Source organism: Pteropus medius, unplaced genomic scaffold, assembly GCF_902729225.1.
Source record: "Pteropus medius unplaced genomic scaffold, Ma_sr-lr_union100, whole genome shotgun sequence".
Taxonomy (NCBI): Eukaryota; Metazoa; Chordata; class Mammalia; order Chiroptera; family Pteropodidae; genus Pteropus; species Pteropus medius.
Window position 1 is genome coordinate 8,947,873 of NW_024349803.1, and position 21,646 is coordinate 8,969,518.

The window sequence follows — 21,646 nt, forward strand, 5'->3', positions numbered from 1 at the left end:
AGGACAGAATCAGCCCAGCCCCCGTGATTTGTCTAACTCATTTCCTCTTCCATCCCCCACCCACAGAAGGCAACTCGCTCTTCCAGTATTGATTATATTTGCCCTTTCTCTCCAAAGTGACCGTCTGGTTCCTGAGCTTGACACAATTGTCCCTTTGGAATCTACCAAAGCCTACAACATGGTGGACATCATATACTCTGTAAGTGCTGCTTCTGCCTCTTTTGTCTTCGCTAGCTCAGCCATGTCCATGGTCATTGTGCTTTGGCTTAGTGACAAAGTGCTAGACCCACAGGCCTTAACATTGGGCAATACGGGCAGAGCATGAGTTGTGGCCAAGACCAAGGGCCACCAAGTTGTGTGTTCTGGAATGAGCTGCAGCCACCCTTTTGGCTCAGATGGACTTGAAGGCTGGAGGAAGAAGAAACCAATTGTCCAGCAGAACACAGGGGTCTTTAGATGGCACTCTGAGGTGCATAGAGAAAGGGCCATGTCCCTAGAGTCTGGTGTTGAGGTCAGGGTGTCTCTTTGTTAGGTATCTTTGTTTGGAGCCTTATGCTTAGAGGACATTTTGTCTTTCTAGATAAAGGAGTATACATAGAGTATCCTATGACAAGGTTGAGGGGGGTGTGTGTGTGTATGTGCATAGGTAGGTAGATACGTCTGGGGAGGACAGGAGTCATTTGTACCTTTTTGTTTTTGTAGCACATTCCTGGGTCGTTAGTGAAGAGGGGACAGTGTTTGGGGCAAATTGGGAACATCTGTTGATGACCATTGTCTCCTTCACACTTTCATATGCACACTGTGCTCTCAGCAGTCCTTGCTTAACGGAACACAGATGGCTCCGTGGGCACAGCATCTCCTAGAGCTCTGGCTCTTTCAGTGACCTATTCCTTTTCCTCCTGTACTCTGGGGAGCCAGCATGAGTCAGCAGCCATGGCCAGACTCAGCCCCTCCTCATTGCTAGACTATGTAACCTGTTGAGCACCATTTGAGCTGTGAAGATAAGTCCCTTCAACCAGCTTGTCCTTCTTTGACTTCAGCCTTCAGTCCTCTCTACATCCTCACAGTTGTGCCTGTCCCTCTCCCACTCTTTGACTCTCCAGCCCTCAATCTTCTTATTCCTCTGGAGTCCTCAGCCCTTCCTGGCCTCTGCCTTCTTGTCTCAGCTTGGATTTTGCCATTCTGCCAGATACTAATGGCCAGGTACTGTTCTCAGTGCTGGCGCTGTTACGACACTGTGGTGGACAAAATCCCTGCCTCAGGGACTTCACATTTGGATGAGAGATACAGAGAGGAAAAACATACATGGCATGGGTAGTTTTAGGTCCAAAAAATACTGTGAAGGTAAAATAGGGTCCCGATTCTCCTTTTGTCCTTTAGACTCTTCTCCCTGGTTCAAGGCTTCAGTCATCTATCCAAATGCTGCCTATGGTGCCTGAGGTTTCCGGAGGAAAGCCCCAGAGCCCTCCTGTACCAACCCTGAGCTGGGCTCTCAGTGTGCCTCTCTGTCCTCTGATTATAAGCTGTGGGTCTCCCTTCACCTTTTCTTCACGTTTCCTAAGGCCTGATCCAACCCCTAACTTCCTTCTCCACTCCCCACTCTGATCAGATGACATAGGCATTTGCTTCATGGAGAAAATTGAGAGCATCAGGTTCCTCACTCCCTGTAGGTGACCGTTTTTCCACTGTCACTATCCTAATATCTCCCCAGGCTCAAAGAATGAGGTATCTCCACCTGGGCTCTATCTCTTCCCATCCAGGGTCTTGCTTTCTTGCCTGGTTTCTCTAAATCTCTAACTTCTTCCTCTTAGCAATAAATGTGTATGAACATGTATAGATGTCTGCTAAAAAAAAAAAAAAAAAAAAAAAATCCTCTTAACTCATATCTCTGTTTAACTACTGCCCAAATTCTTTTCTCCCTAATCATTTAAACCGCTCTTGTCTCTTTGTTTCCTTCTCACCAGAATCTGGCTTCTGGTTTTCTTCCTCTGTTGAATGACAGACCTACTAATGACCCCCTCTAATTGCTAACCCCAGGGGACTAAGCATTAAATAGATATAGTTATAGAGGTAACCATTATAAAAAAAATATTTAAACCTTAAGTAACAAAAAGTTACATAAAATAGATCAAATAAAATGCATCACATAGAGAAACAGAGAGGCCTCCCTGGTGCTGTCTTGTCACTGTCCCCCTCCCCAGCTCCTGAAGGAGAGCACCTTCCTGACTTAACAGCATAAGTTAGTTTTCTTGTTTTTGTGTATTATATAAATATTGGAATCATATAGTATGTGGTCTTTTGTGTCTAGTTTTTTTCACTCAATATTATGTTTGTAAGATTTGTCCATACTGTTGCATATTGTTCTTTCTCATTGGTTTCTTTAGTCTTTTGTATGAATATGTTTACTTTTGATGGCCATTTGGGTAGTTCCAGTTTGGGGTTATTGCAAATAGTTCTGATATGAACATTCTAGTATATAATTTTGGTGCATAAATTACACATTTCTGTTGGATCCATACCTGGGAATGAAAGTACCATGTCATAGGGTATGCATACATTTAGCTTTAGTAGATACTGCCAAAGGGATGATACCAATAATCTCTCAAAAAAAGGGATTGTACTAATTTGTACTCCCACCAGCAGTATGTGAGAATTCCAGTTACTTCACATTCTCACCAGCACTTGGCCAATACCATGCTGTTTCAATTATTGAGAGTTTTGGTATGCTTCCACATCTGGTAGGGATAATTTCTCTTGATTATTCTTTTAAGAGTTTTCTTGCCTAATCATGCTTGTTTATTTTTCCATACGAACTTAAGAGTCAGTTTGTCTTGATTTAGGGTGTAAAGGGGTGGAAGTAGGGAATCCTGCTGTTATTTATTGGGATCCTGTTAAATCTATGAACGTGGGAGAATAGACATCCTTATGAACCTGGAATAATCTTAAAAACATAGTTTGTATTTTTATTTGTTAAAAGTGTACTTTTTTCCCCCTTGAGGATTATTTTAATCATTTCCTAGTGTAGATTGTTCACACTTCTTGTTTTTTTAATTAATTAATTTTTTATGGTGACATTGGTTAACGAAATCTAATAAGTTTCAGCCATACACTTTAACAGTAAGGCATATATAATATTTACACTGTGTGTTTACCTCCCAGTTAGATTTCTTTCTATTACCACATATTCGACCCCCTTTACCTCGTCTACCTCTCTACTCCTCCCCCACCCCCAACCTTCTGATAACCATTAGTCTATAGTCCATGTCCATGAGTCTCTGTTCACACTTCTGTTATTCCTTAAGTATCTTATCTTTTTATTGTAAATGATGTCATTTTTATCTTCTAACTTTTTCTAGGTATCTATGAAAGCAACAGATTCTGTTTGTCAGTTTTATATTCTTTCACCTAAATTCTTTTGGGTTTTTCAAGTGTGGTAGTATACTGTCTACATATAAAGAGTTTTATCTTTTCCTTTCCAGTTACTTTATGTCATTTCTTTCTCTTGTCTAACTGCATCGTCTCTGTACCTCCATATTTTATTAAATACAGTAATGAGTAACTGTTGTAATAGTGGACATCTTTGTCTTATTTCTAACTTCACAGAGACTGTCATTAATGTTTTCTAATATTCTTTTTTCATGCTAAGGAAGCTACCGCTGGTTTCTGTTTTAATTTTTATTGTTTACTTATTTTTTAAATCAGGGATGGATATTGATATCATTAAATGCCCTTTTAGCATTTATGGTAATGAACACGATTTTTCTCCTTAGATCTATTTATAAATCTATCTTACTAGATTTCCCATTTCCTATTTCCTAATGTTGAACTGTTCTTATATTCCTGAGGTAAAACCCTACTCGTTATGTTTTGTTAATGTTTTTTTTTGGATTTTTGCATCAACATCATGTGATACTAGCTGATTTATTTTTTTGAGGTATTTTTAAATTTGTTTTTGGTGTCAGTGTTGTGCTTGCTTCATGTGTTAGTCTGTTAGAGCTGCCATAACAAAATACCACAGACTGGATTGCTTAAAGCACAGAAATTAATTTTCTCTCAGTGCTCGTACAAGTCGAAGATCAGGGTGTCAGCAGGGTTGGTTTCTGGTGAGGTCTCTTTTCATAGTTTGCAGATGGCTGTCCTCTTGGTGTGTCCTGATGTGGTCTTTCTTCTGTGTGCACACTAGTCCTATCAGATTGGGGTCCTACCTTTATCACCTCATTTAATCTTAATTATCTCCTTAAAGGCCCTATCTCCATATATAATCACATTGTGGGTTATGCTTCAGCCTATGAATTTTGGGGGGCAGGAGAGAGACAATTCAGTTCATAAAATGTGATAAAAAGAACTTGCAAGTCTTTTTTTTCTTTTTCTATGCCCTGGAACAATTTAAATAGCATTGGGATTATCTGTTCTTTAAAGATTTGGTAGAAATTCTCCTGTGAAATTGTCAGGGCCTGGTGATTTTTTGTGGGAGAGGATAAATGGCTTTTTGATAACTCCTTCTGTTTTTTAATGTGAATGTGTCTCTTGGAGTTTATCTTTTCTGTGGTCAATTTGGTAAAGTATACTTTTCAACTTTATTCATAAAGCTAGAAATACAAATTAAAATTAAAATTACACTGAGTTATCACTTCTCATCTGTCAGACTGGCAAAAAATAAACTTGAAAACCTATTCCATTGGTAGTTCTATTGGGAAACAGACCCTCTCATACATTGCTAGTAGGAGAATATGGTACTATCTAAGATTAAATAAGCATTTACACTTTGACCCAGCAGCCCCACTTCTAGGAATTTACCCTGAAGATACACTTCCTACCATACAAAATTATAGATGCGCAAGGGTATTTTTGTGACATTGTTATTTATCATTGTGAAATATTTTAACCCTAATGTAAGCTTCAAAATAATGTTAACAATATATAGGAGATTGGCTGAATAAATTTGGTAAATCCACACAATAGAATACTATGCAGGAGTGTGAAAGACCTCTGTGAACCAGTATGGAGTGATTTTCAGGATATATTGTTAAATGAAGAAACCCAAAATGCAAAAGAGTATAATATGTTATTTTCCATCTAAAATAGAAGGGGTAATTAAAAAGATAGAAATATATGTGCTTTTTTTCTGTAATACACACAAAGATAAACCAGAAAATAATGAAATTAGTTAACACAGGGTGGGTGGAAGGGATGGTGACACTATTAATGTTTACATATTAAAATCAACAAGATCCGGGACTACTTTAAGACAAAACTGCCTTTAGTCTAACAACAGGACTAGTTATAAGAAATACTGAATTTTAGATTTTTTTTTTTTTTTTTTTGCAGTTATATGGGTTAACAATTCTGAAACAATTGTCTCTGGATTTGAGGATTGAATAAATAAGTACATTTTGAGGATAATGGGAATAAGATGTCTACTGTAGGAGAAAGGAGCTAATAAATATTGAAGAGGGGAAAACTAGAATGAACCCTGTAGTTGAATTGGTCTGGAATTGGAGTTATCAGTACAAACTCATGGTTTTTATACTACTTTTAGAAATAAGTGTGTGTGTCTGTGTGTCTGTGGATTTCTTAGCTCTATGGATTTTTTAGCTCTGTTCTCTAAGACAGCTTCTTAGAAGCAAACACACACCCACACATACCCACACACCCACACCCACACCCACCCCTCCTTCCCCCAAAGGAACCTGTATCCCTTGGAAAAATGGCCAATTCAACGCTTGGGGCAGGAAAAAATACAAGACGAACCTGAAAGTAAGGTAATTTCAGATATAAAGGTAGAGCTCAAAGAATGATGGAGAAACATCAAAAGGGGATGGGAGTCGCCTAGAATGAACTCGCATTGACAAATATGGGACAATGTGTACATAAAATAAATAACGATGGTAAAAGATTACAGTCCACGTAAGAAAACAACAATCCGTAAGTTCATACTTATGGATGATATAAGTAACTACATGGGAAAGGCATAGCTTTTCTGACAGTTAAGTGCCAAGAAATGGAGAAGGGAGAAAATGAAGTTAGAAATTGGCAACTGTCATGGCAATAATTGGGTCAGGCAAGAATCATCAATTAATGCTAAACCTAGTGGTTGAAAGTTTGACCAAGAATAGGATTTTACATAGTTTCAAAGTATTTCCCCACCAAATACTTAATTACAAATGGAAAAATAGTAGCTTTATAGGGAAGAAACCTGGCATATGTCACCACCATTAATGGACAAATAGACGTCATGTGCCTTTTGATATTATACATTGAGGAGGACACTTCTGTGATATTTTGTCAAAAATGCTTAACCTGAAATTAAATGAAGAAACATTAAATCTAAATAGAAGGCAAATAACTAAAAAACTGATCTGTAGCCTTCAAAGATGTCATGATTGTGAAAGAAAGACCAAAAGGATGAAAGTAAAGGACGCTAAAGAGATAGGACCACTAAGAAGCACCAGGTGATCTTGGATCAGATTCTAGAATGAGCTTTTGATTGCTATAAAGGATATTATTGGAATAATTGGAAAGATTTGAATAAAGTTTTATAATAGGTAATAGTATTAATTTTAATTTCCTGATTTTGAGGACATCATTATAGTTATCTACGAGAATGTCCTTTTTCATAGGAGATACATACTGAGGGACTTAGGGGTAATGAGGCTTCATGTCTATAACTTACTATCAAATGGTTCAGAAAAATTTTTTGTGTGTGTATGCGCAAATATATGTAAAGAGAACACACACACACACACACACACACACACACACACACACACTGCAGAGAGAGAGAAAGGCATAGGCAGGTAGAGACAGAGAAGGAATGATAAAGCTTATGTGGTAAAATGTTAATAAATGTGGATACAGTATAAGTATTCTCAAAAATTTTATGTAAGTTTGAAATGATTTCAAAATAAAGTAAAAAAGTATAATGCCAAATTCAAATAGAACCTTTAAAAAGGCTGCACTGGTTTATCTTCTCCCTAGCAATGTGCACAAGGGTTGTCCCATCCAGCAGGGAGGAGGTGCCCTTCTGCCTGCTTCCTTAGAGAACTTGTGGTAGGGTCGCAGCTATCCAACTCTGTAATTCTGTAGTATAGTTTTATCTTATTTTTTTTATCATTTCGAGCTCAGGAGTAAATTTTTTCCTGCAGGTTGTTGATGAGCGAGAATTTTTTGAGATCATGCCCAATTATGCTAAGAACATCATTGTTGGTTTTGCAAGAATGAACGGGAGGACTGTTGGAATTGTTGGCAACCAGCCTAAGGTGGCTTCAGGTAAGAGAGAGAAATTCTCATAAATCCCAGGTGGTAGTTGGGGGTGGGGTCAGGGCCCCCTGGGCTCACAGCGTCTGCCTTTTGCCTTTTCCTCAGACATGGCTTTGTGTCCAGGGAAAAAACCTCAAATAGATGTTGTCGTAAAACCTCCTTTCTCTTATAATAATTTCTCAAAATGCTTCTTGAGAAGTATTCTTTCTTAAAAATACTTCCCTATATTTTTTAACCATATTTAAGTGTATAGCACAGTGGCATTGATTATGTTCACACTGTCTGCCGCCTTTACTATCTATTTCCAAACCTTTTCAAATCACCCCAAATAGAGATTCCTCTCCGCCGTACACACAGCCCTTGGTCATCTAAATTCGTCTTAAAATTTACCTTTTCTAGATATTCCTTATACGTTGAATCATATCATATTTGTCCTTTTGTCCAGCTTATTTCACTTAGGTTAATATTTTCAAGATTTATCTATGTTGTAGCATGTGTCAGAACTTCATTTTAACTTTTTATGGCTGAATAATATTCCATTGCATGTGTATACCACATTTTAATCATTCATATGTTGATGGACACTTGAATTCTTTTTACTTTTCGGCTATTGCGAATAATGCTACAAGGAACATTGGTGTACAAGTATGTGTTTGAATCTCTTTTCACTTCTTTTGGTCATACACCTAGGAGTGGAATTACTGAGTCATGTGATAATTTTTTAACTTTTTGGGGAAACACTCTACTGTTTTCCACAGAGGCTGCACTAGTTTACATTCCCACTAGCAATGCACAAGGGTTCCGGTTTCTTTACATTATGGTCAACCCTTGTTATTTTCTGGTGTATTTTGATAATAGCTATTCTAGTGGGTGTGAAGTGTTATCTTCACTTATATTTCCCTAATGATTAGTGATGTTGAACATTTTTTTATGTGCTTATTGGCCATTTGCATATCTTTGGAGAGATAGCTATTCAAGTAAGTCCTTTGCTTGTTTTTAATTATTTGGTTTTTGTCGTCGTTGAGTTGTAGGGGTTCTTTATGTATTCTGGATATTAAACTCATACATGACTTAAAATATTTTCTCCCATTCTGTAAGGTGTCTTTTCACTTTCTTCACAATGCCATTTGATGTACAAAAGTTTTAAAATTTGATGAAGTTCAATTATTCTCTCTCCCTTTCCCCCCTACCCCTTCTCATTGCTTGTGCTTTTTGCAGTTATACCTATAACTTGTTGCCACATTCAGTGCCACAAAGCTTTCCCCGTTTCCTTTTAGGAGTTTTATGCTTTTAGCTTTTACATTTAGATTTGCTCGATTTTGAGTTAATAATATGGTGTGAGTTAGGGGTCCAGCTTTATTCTTTTGCATGTGGAAATCCAGTTATCTTAGCACCATTTATTGAATGGATTATTCTTTCTCTATTGAATGGGCTTGAAATCCTTGTTGAAAAATCAATAGGTGATAGATATATGGGTTTATTTCTGTGCTCGCAATACTTATTGCATTGGTTTATGTGTCTGTTGGTGAAAAGAGACTTCCTTGTCTTGTTACTGATCTTGGGAAAACTTCGTCTTTCATCATTGAGTATGATGTTGTGATTTTTTATATGCCCTTCATATTGAGGACATTTCCTTCTATTCCTGGTTTTCTGAGTGTTTTTTCATTAAAGGGTGATTTTTGTCAAATGCCTTTTTTTTATATCAACTGAGATTATTAGTTTTTATCTTTTGTTGTATGAATGTGGTGTATTACATTAATTGTTTTTTTGTATGTTGAACCACTTTTGCATTCTTGGGATATATCCATCTTGGTCCTGGTGTATAATACTTAAAAAAATTTTTTTTAAAAATATTTTAGAGCTTTATTAGGTTCACAGAAAAATTCATTAAAAACTACAAGAGTTCCCATATACACTCTGCTCTTTATACATGGACAACTTACCATATTCTCAGTATCCTGAACCAAAGTGGTACATTTGTTACAAGTGGTGAAAGTACATTGACACATCATTATCACCCAGATTCCATAGTTTACATTAGGGTTTGCTTTTGGTGTTTTATAGTCTATGGACTTTGATAAATGTATAATGATCATTGCAGCATCATACAAAATGGTTCCACTGCCTTAAAAAACCTCTAAACTCCACCTATTCATCACTCCCTTCCCCTAATACTTATAATTTCATAACCTCTGCCAATGACTGATCCTTTTACTGTTCCCATAGTTTTGCCTTCTCTAGAATGTCGTGTGATTGGGAATCATAGAGTATGTAGCCTTTTCAGATTAATTTCTTCTACTTAGTAATATGTATTTTTTTTATGTCTTTTCATGGCTTGATAGCTCACTTCTTATTAGCGGTGATTAATATTACAGTGTCTGGATTTATCTATTCACCTATTGAAGGACATCTTGGTTGCTTCCAAGTATTGGCAAAGCTGAATAAAGGTGCTAAAAATATTTGTACAGGTTTTAGCATGAAATTAAGTTTTCAGCTCATCTGGGTAAATACTGAGGAGTGTGATTGCTGGCTCACATAATATATTGTATATTTAGTTTGTATGAAACTGCCAAACTGTCTTCCAGAGCTTCTGTACCATTTTACATTCCCATCAGCAATGAGTGAGAGTTTCTATTGTTTCACATCCTTGTTAGCATTTGTTATTGTCAGTGTTCTAGGTTTTGGCCATTCTGGTAGGTGTGGAGTGGTATCTCATTGTTGTTTTAAGTTGCATTTTCCCGATGACATGATATGGAGCACCTTTTCATGTGCTTATTTGCCATTTATATGTTTTCTTTGATGAGGTGTCTGTTCAGGTCTTTTGCCCATTAAATTTAAAAAAAAAAATTTTTTTTTTTTGAAAAAAAATTTTATTTTCAAGATTGCCATTATTTTAAGCCACTAAGTTTGGGGGCAATTTGTTAGACAGCAGTAGTAACCGGAACAGATCTTGGGCTCTGGAAGTGGGTGCTACATAAATACAAACCTAAGCCAGCTCTTCCTCTCCCTGGAAACCTTGTCTCTTCCTGGGCCTCATGTATGGGATCCTTATATGGAGATGCATATTTTATTTCTGGAGGGAAATTTTCTACTCTCCAATGTGCTTCTAGCTGTAGGAGGAATGGGCAGCAGGGCCTTCTCTCTCCGCAGGGGCCAGGCCAGGATATACAGCAAGAAGGATGAACTGACATAAAGCCAGCCATTTATATAGAGGCTGGTCAGCCTGTCCCACTTAACAAGTAGCCAAAGTTAGGAAAGAACAGGAATACCAGTGACACCCTCAAGAATATGCTTTGGACTTTGTATTTGCTGGATTTGTTCATCTAGAAACACATACAAGCCTTCTCTGCTATAAAATAGCATATAGTTTGTTTTTGCTTTTGTTTTGAGTTTGAGATTTATTTACTTGTTTTCTACCCTCCGCCTGGAGAATGTCCTTTAGCTTTGCTGAGGCAGATAGAGGGTTAAGTATCAGAATTCTTTGCTGTTTGTGATTGGCCTACGCTTTTATCGGGGTGTTGGGAGGCAGGCCAACACTTCATTCTCCATGGCCTTGCCTCATCAGGAGTCACCCATTTTTATATTGGCGTTTTTCTTATTGTTGAGTTTTTAGAGTTCTTTGTAAATGTTAAGTAGCAGTCCATTATCAGATGCGTATTTTGCAAATATTTTCTTCTGGTCTGTGGTTGTCTTCTCATTCTCTAGACAGTGTCTTTTGCAGAGCAAAATTTAACGAAGTCCAGCTTATCAATTCTTTTATAGATCATGCTTTTGGTAGTGTATCTAAAAAGTTACTGCCATACCTAAGGTCTTCTAGGTTGACTTCTGTTATCTTCTAGGAGTTTTATAGTTTTGTGTTTCACATTTAGGCCTGTAGAATCATTTTGAGTTAATTTTTGTGAAAGGTGTAAGGTCTGTGTGTAGATCAATATTTTTGCTGTCGGTGTCCAGTTGTTGCAGCACCATTTGTTGAAAAGACTGTTTTTCCTCCACAATATTGGCCTTTGTTCCTTTGTCAAAGATCAGATGATTATATTTATGTATGTCTATTTTTGCACTCTCTGTTCCATTCCACTGATCTATTTGTCTCTTCTTTCACCAATACCACACTGTCTTGATTATTGTAGCTTTAGAGTAAGTCTTGCAGTTGAGTATTGTCAGCCCTCCAGTTTTGTTGGACTCCCTTTGTCATTTCTTGTAGGGCAGGCCTAGCAATAATGAACTCTCTTCAGCTTTTGTCTATCTGGGAATGTTTTAAGTTGTACCTGATTTTTGAAGGAAAGTTTGTCAGATGTAGAATTCTTGGTTGACAGTTTTATTCTTTCAGCACTTTAAATGCCATTTCATTGTTTTTTGGCCTCCATGATTTCTACTGAGAAATCAGTTATTGAGAATTCCTTGTATGTGATGAGTCACTTCTCTCTTGCTACTTTCAAGATTCTGTCTTTGTCTTTTGATAATTTGATTGTAATGTGTCTCAGTGTTGGTCTGTTTTAAGTTTATCCTGCTTGAAGTTAGTTTTTGGATTTGTAGCTTCATGTCTTGCATCAAATTTGGGAAATTTTCGGACATGATTTCTTCAGATAATCTCCCATTTTCTCTCCTCTTTCTGGTACTGCTTGGCTATATATGTTGGTTCATTTGATGATATTCCATAGATCATTTAGTCTCCATTACTTAATTTTTCTTTTTTTTCTACTCCTTAGTCTGGATAATTGAAATAGTTTCACCTTTGGGTTTCCTGGTCCATTCTTTTGTCCAAATCTGCCAAACAAGTCCGAGAATTTGTTTGGTTCCTTTTTAAAATTCTTGTCTGTCTATTAATAGTTTCATTGTTCATACGTCGTTTTCCTGGCTTTTTTAGTTCTTCATTTTTTTTTTTTTTACCTCTTTGAGTATATTTAAGTAGTTGTTTAAAAGTCTTTGTCTAGTAAGTTCAAATTCTAGGCTTTCTTAGGGACAGGTTCTGTCTATTTTATTTGAATGGCTATACTTGTTTCTTTTTGTTGTTGAAAACTGCACATTTGACTATTACAATGTGGCAACTCTAGAAATCATATTCTCCCCTTTTTTCCAGGGTTTGTTGTGTTTTGATTGTGAAATGCTGTAGTAGTCCATTTGTCTAGTGACTTTTCCAAGCTCGTTTTGCAGAGACTGTATTCCTTATTTGGGGTCACTGAAGTCTCTGTTCCTTAGTTTGTGTCCAGCTAATGTTTTCACAAAGATATCTTTGACCATTATGTGCTAAAACAGACAAACAAGAAAATACCTTTCCTGGTCTTTGAAAATTGGCTCTGTACTAGGGCTCTCCTTCAACACTTAATCAGACTTAAACAGACTTTAGAGATCAGCCCAAGGTTAAAGCTTAGGGTCATCTCAGGTATTTTGTTTTGTAATATTGTGTTTTCATTTATCTCAAGGTAATTTCTAATTTCTCCTTCTCAGGTCTTTTCTGAGCATGTATCTGGTTCTAGAAATACGTGTTCCTTTTTTAAGTCCCCTGTATATACAGGTGCTCTCGAATGCCCTGATTTTCCAAAGAAACTCTCTCCCTGGCATTTTCCTTCCAGGACTTAGGTGATCACCACCAAATTTTTTTGCCCCAGATTTTTGCAGGTTGTTCCTTTAAATGTCAGAGAATTCAAGATTGCAGTTCCAAAAAAAACCTCAGAGATGCAAGAAAACTCATATAGGCAGTTTAACGAACTCAGAAATAAAATTAAAGAACAAAAGGAATACTTTACCGAGGACACTGAAATGTTAAAAAAAAACAAAACAAAACAAAAAAAACTCAGTAAAACTGATAAAGAATTAAATAGCGAGCTTATTAGGAAATAGAGGTGACCAGATGGAGGAAAAAATTAGTTATATTGAAGCTAGAAAGCTGGAAATAACACGGATGGAAGAAGAGAATTGAAAGTAAAAAATTAAATAACTATCTGAAACCATCAGAAAGAACAATATAAGAATAATGAGTATACCAGAAAAAGAGAGAAGGAAATAGCCTATTCAAACAAATGATGAGAACTTCCCAAACCTATGGAAAGAACTGCATTCTCAAATCCAAGAAGCAAACAGAACACCTGATTATCTCAATCCAAAAAGGCCTTCTCTAAGGCCTATTTATTATATTAAAACTGACAAAAATTAATGGCAAAGAAAGAATTCCCAATACAGGCAGGGAAAAGGAGATGGCAATCTATAAAGGAAATTCCTTTAGATTATCATCGAATTTTTCAGCAGAAACTCTACAAGCGAGGAGGGAGTGGAATCAAATATTCAAACTATGGAAAGAGAGAAACTACCAGCAAAGAACATGTCTAGCAAAGTTATCCTTTAGATATGAAAGAGAAATAAAGACCTTTCCAAACATACAGAAGCTGAGACAATATTCCACCATAAGGCCTGCATTACAGGAAATACTGAAGGGGGTTATGCTACCTGAAACACAAAGGCAAAAGGATATGAAACTGTGAGTAAGATGACTAACAAACAAGCTCTGGCTTCTTGGATCTCTGCTTAGCAGTGGGAAAATGCCTTGTATTCCTTGGGGAAGTGGGCCTTTCCTCTGTGACTGGGTCACCTTGGTCTCAGAGTACCACCCTGGTGGGATAATGTGGTGGGTGAGCCTGTGAAGTCCCAGCAGTATCCCAGCAGGCAGACTCAGTGTTACATTGTGTGAGATGTCCCAGGTGCCCCTGCTGGGATCAGCCTCGCTGGGTGAGAGCAAGATGGGCTGGGAGAGGCTGCTGGTGTGTTTGTGGCTTTGTTCTTCCAGTAATGGTAACCGCCAGGCCTCAGCTGCCTCACCTATGTCTCTCTATCCTTGTCACTGGGATTAGCAGCAGTGTGTCTGCCACTCAGAAGTTCTCTCTCCATTTCTCAGGGGTGTAGATGTTCTACTCTGTATTCAGATACTCACTGCTACAGTTTTTTATATATATATACACACATATATATATATTTTTAAATCCTCCCCCCCCCACCCCTTCACTTCCACCCTGACCTACGGATGTTGCCGTCTCCCCTTAAGAACTGGATCTCTGAAGATGGGTCGTCTCCTTCCACATGCTCACGGCGCACACCCGGGGCCTGGGTATGGGCCATGGCTCCGCTGGGGCTCGAACCTAGGACCTTCTGCGTGTAAAACAGACATGCTAACCATTACTCTGTGGAACCACCCCACTGCTACAGATTTTTCTGGGGCTCTGCTCCTAGCTCTGGGAGGGTACGGAGAGGTGGCTAGGCTCCTTGGCTTTGTTTTCTGTCTGGCAATTACAGCTGCTAGAACAGTTGTTACACTTATGTATTCCGTCTCTTCTCTGATCGCTGGGTTGGCTGTATCATATGCTAATCGCTCAAGCAGGAATGCTTGGGGCTAAAGAAAACAGTACTTGCAGCCTGATTTCTCTGCTCTCCTGAGAGCCGCAGTGAGCTCTGGACTATGTCTGCGGCACCTCTCTCTACTCTTCTCCCTTCCCTCCTCCCTAACTCACCCTGATTGCCCACTTGCAGATGTTTCAATGAGTGGATCTCTCAGAAGTGTTGGCGTGTTGATCAGGGAACCCTTGGATGAATTATAGCTGTTCAGCTTGTAACTTCAAGGGGAGAGGCCGAGGAAATCTTTCACACCACCGCACTTCTCATGGTCTCCATTCTGGTTCTCAGGTTTTCCTTGCAGGAACTAGCCAGGGCCCATTGAGTACTCTGGATGCCCGGTACTCTGACAGACCTGGGACTAGGGCCTAAGATGATAAGGCTCAGCTGCTGGACCTGGGGCTTGCTTTGTGGTGACTCAGGGTCACAATTTTTTCCTTTCACTATGATCATTTCCCAATGATTACATCTTGTTTTGGTTGTCAGTGCTCATCTTTTTTTCTTAAGGTTGATTTTTATTCTAGCTTCTTTGTACTTTGTGCAATTTCTTAATTTATAATTGCCTTCAACCAGGGACTCATGACTTAGATTCTTTATTTCAGGTCTTTAACAGATTTTGAATAGAGAGGGAGGAAGGGAGATTGAAAACATCTTTCTTTTATTGAGTTATAACTTACAATAAAATGCATGGCATTTAAGTGTTCGTTTTGATAGGTTTTGTCAATTTGACAATTTTATACAACCTTGTAATCACCATCCAAAACAAGACATAGAACATTTCTATTATCTCAGAAATGCATTTGGCAAGAGGGAAGTTTTGCCTGTTTTTTGAGTTGTTTTGTCTTTTTATTGTTGATTTTTAGGGTTCTTTATATATTCTGGATGTGACTCCTTAGATAAATATATTGCAAATATTTTTTTCTTGGTGTGTGACTTGCCTATTCAATTGATTAATGGTATCTTTAAAAAATTTTTTATTTATTATTATTTTGTTTTTTAAAAGAAAGTAAACAGCTTTATTCAAAAGTTCCAAAGTGGAAACTATTGGAACGCTCACCAACAGTAGAATGGGTGAATACACTGTGGTATATTCATACTGCAGGCTACCATATAAAAATGAGAACTGACAATCTATGGCTATTCGCGTAATGTATTTGAATCTCATTAACATAATGTTGAACAAAATAAGGCAGACACGAAAGAGTATATATACCCTGTAGGATTGCATTCATAGAGGGGACACAGCTAATCCACGCTGAAACATCGGCACAGTAGCTGCCCTTGCTGAGAGCAGTAACTAGGAGGGTGCACATGGGAGTTGGGTCCTGTAATGTTCTGCTTTTTAAAAAAATTTTTTTCCAGCTTTATTGAAATATAATAGACAATTAGTTGCTTGTATTTACATTGTAAAATACAATGAGTTTTTTTCAATTATAGTTGGTGTACAGTAATCTATTAGTTTCATTTATACAGCTTGTGACTAGAGATCCACATAACTCACAGTGGTCGCCCCACTAATCCAGTACCCCTCTTCCCGCTTACATATAACATATTTATTACAACATTGTTGACTGATTTCCTTATGCTACACTTTATATCTCCACGACTATTTTGTAACTATCCATTTATATTTCTTAATCTCTTTGCCTTTTTTCTCTGTCTCCCCCAACCCCCCTCCCATCTAGTAGCACTTAAAATATTCTCTGTATCTATGAATTTATTTCCATTTTTAATGTTCTCATTTATTTTGTTCTTTAGATTCCACATTTACGTGAAATCATGTGATATTTGTCTTTCTCTATCTGACTTATTTCATTCAGCACAGTACCCTCTAAGTCCGTCAAGGCAATATCTTTTTCCATGCCCTTACTTTTAGACTGTGTGTGTCTTTTAATCTGAAGTGAGTCTCTTGTAGGCAACATGTGTAGCGGTCTTGTTTTCTTATCCATTCAGTCACTCTACCTTTTGGCTGGAGCACTTAATTCATTTCCATTCGAGGTACTTGTTGATAGGAATGTAGTTATTACCATTCTTTAGTCCTGTTTTTGATGCATTTTTTTTTTTTCCTTAAGTTCCTCCAACATTTCTTGTAATACTGGATAGGGGTTGATGAATTCCTTTAGCTTATTTTTGTCTGGAAAGCTCTTTATCCTTCAACTCTAAATGATAGCTTTGCTGCATAAAGTATTCTTGGTTGTGAATCCTGGTTTTCCATTATGTTGAATATTTTGTGCCAAGCCCTCTGTCCTGCATAATTTCTTTTGAGAAATCAGGTGCCAGTCTTATGGGTGCTCCCTTGTAGGTTACTGCTTTTTTCTTGCTGCTTTTAAGATTCTCTCTGTATTTAACCTTTGGCATTTTAATTATAATGTGTCTTGGTGTGGGCCTCTTTGGGTTCCTCTTTGTTGGGACACTCTGAACTTCCTGGGGTTGTATGCCCATTTTCTTCACAAGGTTAGAGAAGTTTTCCATCATTATTTCTTCAAATAGCTCTTCAGCTTCTTGTTTTCCTTCAAGTACTCCTATTTACATTTATTTTGTCTCTTGGGTCCTTAAATTATTATTATAGCCTTGACTTCTTTTTTTCTTGCCGTTCTGATTGAGTGTCCTTGGCTTCCCCATCCTCTGTATCGTTGGTTCGATCCTCTTTATTCACTCCGTTGATTCCCTGTAATATACTTTTCATCTCGGATAATGTGTTCTTCATTTCTGACTGATTCCCTTTTATAATTTCCATTTCTCTTTTTGTTTTTTATTTCTATGTTAAAGTTCTCACTGAATTAATCTACACTTCCCATAAGTTCATTGAGCATCTCTGTGACCACTGTTTTGAATTCTACATTTGTTAGATTGCTTGACTCCATTTTTCCTGGTCTAGGAAGGGAGATTTACTAGTAATTGAGCTCTTTATTTTGGCCACTTTACAGATGCCATCTCCTTTAATTCCTACAACCTTGGTAGGAGATAGTTACATCCCTACCTTGTGTGTGAGGAACATCAGCCTCAGAACTGAGAAGTAATTTCCCAAGGGCACATAGTCATGTTTGGTGGGGCTAGAATTTGATTTTAAGCTACAGGGACTCTCTAAAGCCAGCTCCTGAATGATAACTCCCGGTGCTCGTTCCACTGGGGTAAACCAGGCTGTGCCTCAGGCGGCAGTAGCCCTTTAATTTATGAGGCAGAGCTTGACTGTTTGCACTGCACTGTGCTCCCAACAAGAAAGCCTGTGGAGCAGAGGCTACTCCTGGTCCCTCTTTGGCCAGTGCCAAAGGCGGGTTCTCCTGTTTTCATTGTTTTTCTTGGAGTGTGAGGGTTCCCCTTTACCATTCTCTGATAGGGAGACTTTGGTGCCTCCATAGAAACCAGCTCTTGGATGCTTGCTGAGAGCACATTCCCGTTGTGGGTAGAACTGGGAACTTCCCAGAAACTCAGCACAGATAATCTCTCTCTTCTAGGCTGCTTGGATATTAATTCATCTGTGAAAGGGGCTCGTTTTGTCCGATTCTGTGATGCGTTCAATATTCCACTCATCACTTTTGTTGATGTCCCTGGCTTTCTGCCTGGTAAGTCATTGATAGAGGTGGGAGCTAGGACATGTGGCTTTGCCCAGTGAGGCATTCACTTTATTTGGAATTCTTCTTGCAAAATTACCTAAAGATTTGCGGCTTTTCCATATTCTGGGTGTCTAGAAGGTGGCGCAGTATGAGAGTGGCCTTCTCTTGGCCTTTTGGGCAGCTGGGGAAGACCTCGCACCTAAGAGTGGCAGGCAGACCTTGTGAGGGCTTTTGTGGGTATCTGGTAACTTTTCTCATGCCTTAGGCACAGCACAGGAATACGGGGGCATCATCCGGCATGGCGCCAAACTTCTCTACGCATTTGCTGAAGCAACTGTGCCCAAGGTCACAGTCATTACCAGGAAGGTGAGGATTTCACATTGGTGGCTGTGAGCCCACCCGCTCCTGGCTGTGGATGGAGGTCTGGCTAAGAGTTCCAGCAGGGGAGGGGGTAGTATGCCTCACTCACCCTTAAAAGGATTGTGTGAGGACAGCATTTACAGCCCTGCAGACACACCTTGCAGAGATGTCCATGGTCATCTCTGGGAACTTAAAACAGCAGTGGGAAACACAATGAATGTAACTATGAAAGGCCTCCAGGCTGCGTCCGTGTATTCTCCGCTCTGGCTCCCTGGCTTCACAGACCTTGGGCTTTCAGTAGCCCAGAAGGGCTATTCTTGCTTTTTTGTCCTCATTCTATTTGGCTTCTTCGAGTCTTTCAGGGACATGATCTGGTTGACTCAAATTCTAACATTTAGCATTTGAATGTGTTCTAGGCCTATGGTGGGGCCTATGATGTCATGAGTTCCAAGCATCTTTGTGGTGACACCAACTATGCCTGGCCCACAGCAGAGATCGCAGTCATGGGAGCAAAGGTGAGGACCTCTAGCTTTCCTTTTTCCTGCGTCTAGGGACTGTCCTCTCCCAGCAGGGGCTTAAAGCACAACTAGGAAATCAGTTGGAGAGAGGCCAGGGCCGCCAGAATGGGCCAGGACTCCAGGGAGTTGGGGCCTAGATCTTGGCAAGTCTCCCCATCCTGGGGCCCCGGGGCCAGCTCTGCCTTCTGTTCCGCATTCTCACTTCAGGCACATGCTAGTGTCTTCATGTTCAGTGTGGTAAGAGCCCAGAGTGAGTTTTGAGGTTGCTAGTAAAGGGTTGAGTCAGCTGAACTAGCCTTTGGGAGGATTGGACATTTCCCCCAACCCCATCTCACCTCCTAGGCAGGGCTTCAGAGCTCCTCGTTTGAGCCTGTAGAAATTGAATTGTAGGTCTGATCTTGGTGATTTTGGGCAAGGCCTTTTCTGTTACTTAGCCTATTCCTTGGGAAACTCCTTTCCTGCTTTGAAATAGATGTTGGGGTTGAATCAGATAATTAGGGGGGCTCCCCTGAGCTTACTTTTAGGGGTTCTGATGTTAAGGCCCATCTTTCAGTCCACTATACTCCTATTCTACATTTGCAATTCAATGTGTCTGCCTCTGGCCACTGAATTTTGTACTCAGGGCTCAGGATAATGAAAAAGGAAAACAGCATTTTACTTTCCCTTGATTCAGGGGACCATAGATTTCATAGTGGAAAATACACCACACATCCTAGATAAGTGCAGTTGGAGAGGATAGGATGGAATCTGGGGAGACAGGCTACTGGCTTTCCTGGGCTGCCTGTCATTGGGGCCACAGGTGAGTGTCTTACAGCCCCTGGAATCATGATGGCTGTTGACTCTAGACAGTACATTCCATCTGTGCTGGCACCTAGAGCTGGCTCTTCTCTCCAGTATACTTTGAGTTGCCAAGAAGTTTGTAGCCACAGACAGTGATAATGAGTTGAGAGAGGTCTGTCTTCAGTTGGGATCTCCAGTGAAATTCCTTAACTCCTCTCGTGACAGGGTGCTGTGGAGATCATCTTCAAAGGGCATGAGAATGTGGAAGCTGCTCAAGCAGAGTATATCGACAAGTTTGCCAACCCTTTTCCTGCAGCAGTGAGAGGTAGGGACTGTGGTGAGGAGGGCAACTTGGTTCACTTGTGGGGTCACTCGCTCATTCTTTTCCTGTAAAAAGTCTCACAGAACTGCCTTTTTCCATTACAGTTGAAACTGGAGACTGTTATAGGTTGGGGTTGTCCCTGGGCAATGATTACTTTAGGACAGTGAGGCCTATATAAGCTGTTTGGTACCCAAGATCCAAACAACATTGCTGAAACAGCTAAATTTCTTAGTGTTGTTCTAGTCGCCTAGTGCTGTGTAAGAATTCACCCCCAAATAGGGTGGCTTAAAACAACCTTTTTTTTTTTTTGCTCATGGTTCTGAAGATCAGTGATTTGGTTTGGGTTCAACTGGGTGGTGGTTCTGGTCTTGCCTGGGATCAGGCATGCAGCTGTAATCATCAGCTGGCTCAACTGGGGCTCTATAGTCCAAGATGGCCTCACTTATATGGTTAGTGCTGGCCGTCAGCTAGACTCTCCACATGCTTTCTTATTCTTAAGCAGGCTAGTCCATGCTTGTTTACATGGTGTCCTGAGGGCAGTAGAAGGCTGAGAGGGGAAGTTGTAAGATGCTAAAGCCTAGATTTGGAAGTTGCAGTGTCACTTTTGCCACATTTTGTGGCAAGTCACAAAGCCAGGTAAAGAAAGAGAATCTGCTTCTTGATGGGAGGAGTGGCAGTCACATTGCAGAGGACTTCTGTGTACAGGGATGGGAGGAATGGCTCTAGCCATTTTTGAAAGTTCATGTGTATTTTCTTTCCTATTGAATTTTTTTTGGCAAGGAGGGAGGTCACATTCTCCTTTTCTTGCAAAGTGCTCCTAGGCCAGAAGTAGGGGACCTGCCAGAGCAACAGGGGAGTTCCTGGGATGCAGAGGAGGGTTTGCAGGGCCCATCCCCGAACATCGAGTTGGGCCCTGCTCACACTGTTGGTCCTAGAGATGGTGCCCACGATGGGCACAGTTTGGGGGGTGGCATCATCTGGGGGTGCAAATGATCCACTCCCTTTTCTGTGCTTTACCAGGGTTTGTGGATGACATCATCCCGCCTTCCTCTACACGTGCTCGAATCTGCTGCGACCTGGATGTTTTAGCCAGCAAGAAGGTACAACGTCCCTGGAGGAAGCATGCAAATATTCCATTGTAAATTAATCAAAGGAAAATAAACCAAGAGCTAATTATTGTCTGGCCATTTGCACTCATCCCTGCCTTTTTCAATTGTGAAACCTGGGGATCTAAATATCAGTAATTACTTGGAATGGCTGAATTTATTAAATTCTAGAAAGATTTTATTTGCTTTATTAAAAATAAGTGGTATATTTTTGAGCATAAATTTAATTTTCTTTGGTAGAAATCTGAAAAATCAAGAAAGCTATATAGTATTGTCACCTAGAGCTGCTCCTTATTTGACACCTCTATGTATTCTTTTTCGTTTCCTCTCCGAGAATTAATTTTTTCTCCATAGGTGAGATAAGTACTT

At 39.4% G+C, this 21,646-nt stretch overlaps 1 protein-coding gene across 2 annotated transcripts in view; it reads left to right on the top strand.

The window, feature by feature from the left end:
* The window catches only part of PCCB (propionyl-CoA carboxylase subunit beta), a 57,987-nt gene extending 36,533 nt beyond the window's left edge, over positions 1–21,454 (top strand). Inside the window, exons 9-15 of one of the 2 annotated variants that reach the window (XM_039837231.1) lie at positions 118–199; positions 7,146–7,269; positions 18,093–18,200; positions 18,457–18,557; positions 18,968–19,066; positions 20,075–20,174; positions 21,192–21,454. In XM_039837231.1, the coding sequence (XP_039693165.1) occupies positions 118–199; positions 7,146–7,269; positions 18,093–18,200; positions 18,457–18,557; positions 18,968–19,066; positions 20,075–20,174; positions 21,192–21,313 (736 nt within the window). In that variant the 3' untranslated portion in view covers positions 21,314–21,454. The remainder of the gene's footprint in view (positions 1–117; positions 200–7,145; positions 7,270–18,092; positions 18,201–18,456; positions 18,558–18,967; positions 19,067–20,074; positions 20,175–21,191) is intronic. The other variant, XM_039837232.1, reaches the window with a different exon arrangement.
* Positions 21,455–21,646: the final 192 nt, after the last annotated feature.